The following is a 4,936-nucleotide window of genomic DNA, read 5'->3' on the forward strand; positions in this document are numbered from 1 at the left end:
CATACCTTGTTATCACGAGTATCACTCACACAGGCAGATAAATACCCGGAGCTGTTGATCCAAAGAACATTTTGTCCTCGGTTTAAACACAATGGCTCCACTCAGGGTGGCACCGGGGGTGGAGAGCCTCGTTCACAGGGTGCCACTGCACCCTCAGTGGCTCAGAAGAAATGCATAAGGCCGGCCTTGTTCGGAAGAATTTGGGGCTTTTTCCACTCCTGTGAGCACTTTGCCCAAGGGTAGGAGGGAAGGCGGGGGTGGCAGCGGTGGAGGGGAGCCCAGAGGGTGGCAGGGAAAGAGGAGAGGCACCAAACGCAAATATCCCAACACACAAAGCAACCCCTCCCTTGGTCCTGCCAGCAGCTCCCTCAGGTGCCTTCTCAGGGATGACCTTGTGGGCACGCCCGGCCTCCCAGGATATATAACCTGCCCCGTGAGGAAAAGAACCCAGAGAGGCAGCCCCAGAGAGGTTATCCCAAGATGAAGGCTTTCCTTGTGCTCCTGCTGGGAGCGCTCCTGTGCGTGGACTCAGGTAAGACCCCGCAGAGGATGCGCCCCGCATCCCTCCCTGCGGATTTGCAGTCTGCAAGAAGGATTTGTGACGGGGTTTGGCGACGAGGGAGGAGATGCTGGAGCATTGTCATCCCAAGATATTTCCCCTCGGATGGGTGTTGAGTGGGAAAAATGCACAGGGCTGCCCTGGGGATGGTGGGATCTGAGTGCTGGGGAGAGCAGCTTCCAGGAAAGATAAATCCTGAATCCTGGATTAATCAAAATCCAAATTTTCTTATGCCAGACCATACAGTTATGGGGGAAGGGGAGGGGCTAAGTGGGGTGGGAGGATTATTTTCCTTCTTCCCAGGCTATCAAAATTACAACATTCATGCAAAGTTTTCCTCCAACTTTTTTTTTTTCTGACTCTTCCTTTCAAAAGTGGACACTGATGATGCCCAGATTTCCAGAGTTTTAGTAGCACAGTAAAAATGACAGTGCCATGATACGTTATTTTATAGAGTGAATGGGTGGGGTATAGAGAATGTCAGGTTTTTATAGCCTCAGCAAGATAAAAAATGGGTTTAAAGCAGCTTTTCCCTGCTAGAGAAGAGAAGAATCAAATTTGAGCAGTTGCTCAGTCAGCAGACGATGTTTAAGGAATAAGCTGTGAAGGGTCTTGCACAGCCCTCAGACCTTCCTCTCTGCCAGCTTCCATCAGAACACTCAAAATTTGTCTTTTATTGCTTTAAAAATCAAATCAATGTGAGAACAGAGTGCAGCACTCAGACAAATTTGGGCTTGGCTCCTCACCTCAGTGACCGCCTCAGTCATTTAAACCAGAGAGGCTCGGACAGAGGGAGACCTCTGTGCCTCAGTTAATTCCTTCACTCTCTAATTTCTAAACAGGACTTTTCAGTGTCCTAAAAGAGTCATTCAGGCATTAGGATATTGAGTTGGGGGATTTGTGATGTAAGTTTGGTGGTCATGGGGCTCAAGAAAATACACATACACATACATTTATATATATACATATATATATATATACATATATATATATATATATATATATATATATCAACTGTCAATTGCAAGACTCCAGTGACACCCAGGGGCACAAGTAGTGACAGGAACAGATAATTACACCACAAACTCACTCCTCTGGGGACAATTTTTCACCAGGGCTGGATGCCTGGGAGCTGCCAGGGTTTTCCTGCCTTTCCTGGATGCACAGAGCAGCCCAGCAGGTGTTGCCAGCACTGATTTCCGTCCCCTTCAGAGTGACATTTCCACCAGGGATGGGGACAGGGAATGACCTGGTGGTCAGAGAGGGGTGAAAGCCATTTGCACTTTGATTTCTAGGAGGGTGTGGTGAAAAAGGCAAGTAAAATGCTAAGAACTGAGGCAAGGGGCTGGAAGAGACTTTGCAAATTCCTGCTTCATCCCCCACTCAAGGCCAGGTCAGATGGGGATTGGAGAAACTCGGTCTAGAGGGATGTGATGAAATGATGAAATGATCCTTCCAATCCAAACCATTCCAAGATCCTCTTCAAGCCCAGCTGCCCATCTGCTCTCTTTTTTTCTCCCTCACTGCACTGACTACATCCAAAATATCTTCAGCACCTGCCAAACATGATTTACACCTCAGCCAGGTATATTATTATCCACAAAAACAACCAACCAAACAAAAAAACAACAAAAAACCCCAAAAACAAACAAAAAAACAACCAATTTTTTTTCCCAAAGCAGAGGAGATACCTTCCTTTGAGGATCCCCAGGAATGATCCTGTTTCCCAGTGCAAGCACTCGGTAGAATTCTCTGGAGAGCTTCAGATGGACTGAAGATACATGAGAAGTGTAGAATTGTTCCCCACCTGCAGGGCTGGGTCCAGTTCTGGGGTCCTGCACCAGAAGGATGTGAAGCTGCTGGAGCAAGTCCAGAGGAGACCATGGACATCTCCATGGACATCTCCGTGCTCCAAGGGCTGGAGCCTCTCTCCTCTGGAGCTGGGAGAGCTGGGGGTGTCCATCCTGCAGAAGAGAAACCCTGGGGAGACCTCAGAGCCCCTTTCAGTGCCTGGAGAGGCTCCAGGAGAGTTGGGATAAATTTTTAGGAGGTCCTGTTGGGATAAGATGTAAGCTAATTTTTTAAAACTAAAAGAGGGTGGATTTAGGTTAGCTATAATTAAGATATTTTATTATAATTAGTGGTGAAAAAATAGATCAGGCTGTCCAGGGAAACTGTGGCTACCTCATCCCTGGAAGTGTCCAAGGCCAGGTTGGATGAGGCTTGGAGCAACCTGGGATAGTGGAAGTTGTCCCTTCCCATGGCAGAGGGGTGGAACTTGATGACTTTTAAAGTCCCTTCCGACCCAAACCATTCCATTACTCCCTGATTCCTCTCCTAACCCCTCCTGGTCTCTTGCAGGCTCATCTTTGCAGTGCTACAGCTGCACATCCCAGCTCAGCAACTCCAAGTGCCTGACGAAGAAGGATTGTGGCGAGAAGGATATGTGCAAGACAGATGTGATCCGTAAGGAAAAGCAGGGGTGGGAAATGTCTTAGTTGGGATGTTGGGGCCAAACATTTCCCAGCCTCAGGTGTTCCCTCCAGGCTCACCCAGTCTGGATATTCCAGGTGGATTGGGCCAGCAAACCTCAGCCTGCAAATGTCTTTTCCCTGCACAAAATTTGGTTTATTTCTCTTTCACAGCGCCAAAAATTATTTGCTTGCAAGAGCAATGGTTAATTTTTTGCAGTAATTGCAAACAGAATTAAAATGGGAGGGGCTGAGCATGGTCCAGCCTGGTTGTGAAGTTAGGAGGCGCTGATTTGAGGTGAAATCAATGAAAATGACAAAATTTCATCTCTGTGTCTGTGGGAAACTTGAAAAACTAGGATTTTATCCTTCTGTTCTAGATCTGGTTTGTGCCAACAGCTGAGCTGCTCTTAGACCTGGGGCACAGAACCCCAAAAACCTCACATTTAATGTCCTCTCTGTCAGGCTGTAGATGTGGTATCTCCAGTAGGAATTATCCCAGCTGGAAATGTGCAAATCCATGATATTCACATGCAGGAGAGCCAAGATGTTGTAGAACTCTGTTATTTATTGCAAAGATTTGGTGCAAAGAATGGATTTTAGATCTCCTGGAGGAGAATGGATCAAATCTCCTGGAGGTCAAAACCTGCTGGTAACCAGCAGTTGCCAAAAATGGCCAAAAAAATGGGCTGTGAAGCAAATCAAAGAGTAACTGTGCCATCTGAAGTGGGAATAGCCGTGTTTCCACCATTTCCCAGGTGTTCAAAGGCTCCATGCACCAAAGATGTTTGGGATTGGGCTTCATATGAGAGAGGACAGGGTTAGATGGGATATTAAGAAGAAATTCCTCATTTTAAGGGTGGTGGGGGCCAGAGAAGCTGTGGTTGCCCCATCCCTGGAATTGTTCAAGGCCAGGTTGGACAGGGCTTGGAACAACCACCAGATGATCTTGAAAGTCCCTTCCCAGCCAAACCATTCTGTGATTCCAATTTTCGTCCCACGGAACGAGCTCAGATAAGAACAGCATCCCATTACTCAGTGCCATGAGGCTTGACTTGTACTGAATCCTTGTAATCACGGTCCTGCTTTCTTCCCAGGGGTTGTGGGGCTCTTCAGCATCATCAGCAAGGGATGTGACTCCTCATGTGAAGTATCCTACCAGGACTTCAACGTGGGCAACAGGAACATCTCCTGCTGCAGCAGTGAGCTCTGCAACGTCAACGCCGCGGGCAGCGTGAGGTCCAGCTATGGGCTGGCCGGAGGCGTAGCGGCCGGAGTGCTCTGGATCGTGGTCAACAACAAATTTTGAGGAGCAAAGATGCCTCCCATGGCCACAGAAAGTCTTGGAGCACCCTCCTAATAACAGGAATTGTAACCAGGGGCAGTGGGGTGTGTTGGGCACCTAGCACCCTGGGAGCTGATGGCAGCTCTTTGCCGTATGATGGCTTCTGCTTTAATCTTATTACAAAGCTCAAGTGCGACCAGATAAGGAAATGCGTGTTCATGTTATCTGCAAAACACCTAAAATAAAGTTATTTCTCCACCAACTGTGAGTGTGTCAGGTGTCTATCACTCGGTCACCTCTTTGTGGCCACAGCAGAGCTGCAGGTGGGGGTTTTATGTCCAGCCAATGTCCAGCCCAAGTCACTGCTGTGCAATGTGACCTAAAGTTCATTTTGTGACCAAGTAGCTGGCCCAGAGGATGAGGGAAAGGCTGCAGATGTATCTCCCTGGAGTTCAGGGAAGCCTTTGATGCTGCTTCCCATGACATTCTCCTGAAAAAACTGTCAGCCCAGGGCTTGGGAATGTGCACTCTTGGCTGGGTTTAAAACTGGCTGGATTCCAGGCACAGAGTGGTGGGGAATGGCGCCACATCCAGCTGGTGGCCGGTCACCAATGGTGTCCC

General features: G+C 48.2%; 1 protein-coding gene across 1 annotated transcript; it reads left to right on the top strand.

Annotated features, from left to right (window-relative positions):
- The first annotated feature begins 341 nt into the window (after nt 1–341).
- Nucleotides 342–4,578, top strand: LOC107201050 (prostate stem cell antigen-like). Its single transcript, XM_015620233.3, has 3 exons — nt 342–532; nt 2,921–3,025; nt 4,128–4,578. The coding sequence occupies exons 1-3, from the start codon at nt 481–483 to the stop codon at nt 4,337–4,339; spliced, it is 369 nt and encodes a 122-aa protein (XP_015475719.1). The 5' UTR covers nt 342–480; the 3' UTR covers nt 4,340–4,578.
- Nucleotides 4,579–4,936: the final 358 nt, after the last annotated feature.

Source organism: Parus major, chromosome 2, assembly GCF_001522545.3.
Source record: "Parus major isolate Abel chromosome 2, Parus_major1.1, whole genome shotgun sequence".
Lineage (NCBI taxonomy): Eukaryota > Metazoa > Chordata > Aves > Passeriformes > Paridae > Parus > Parus major.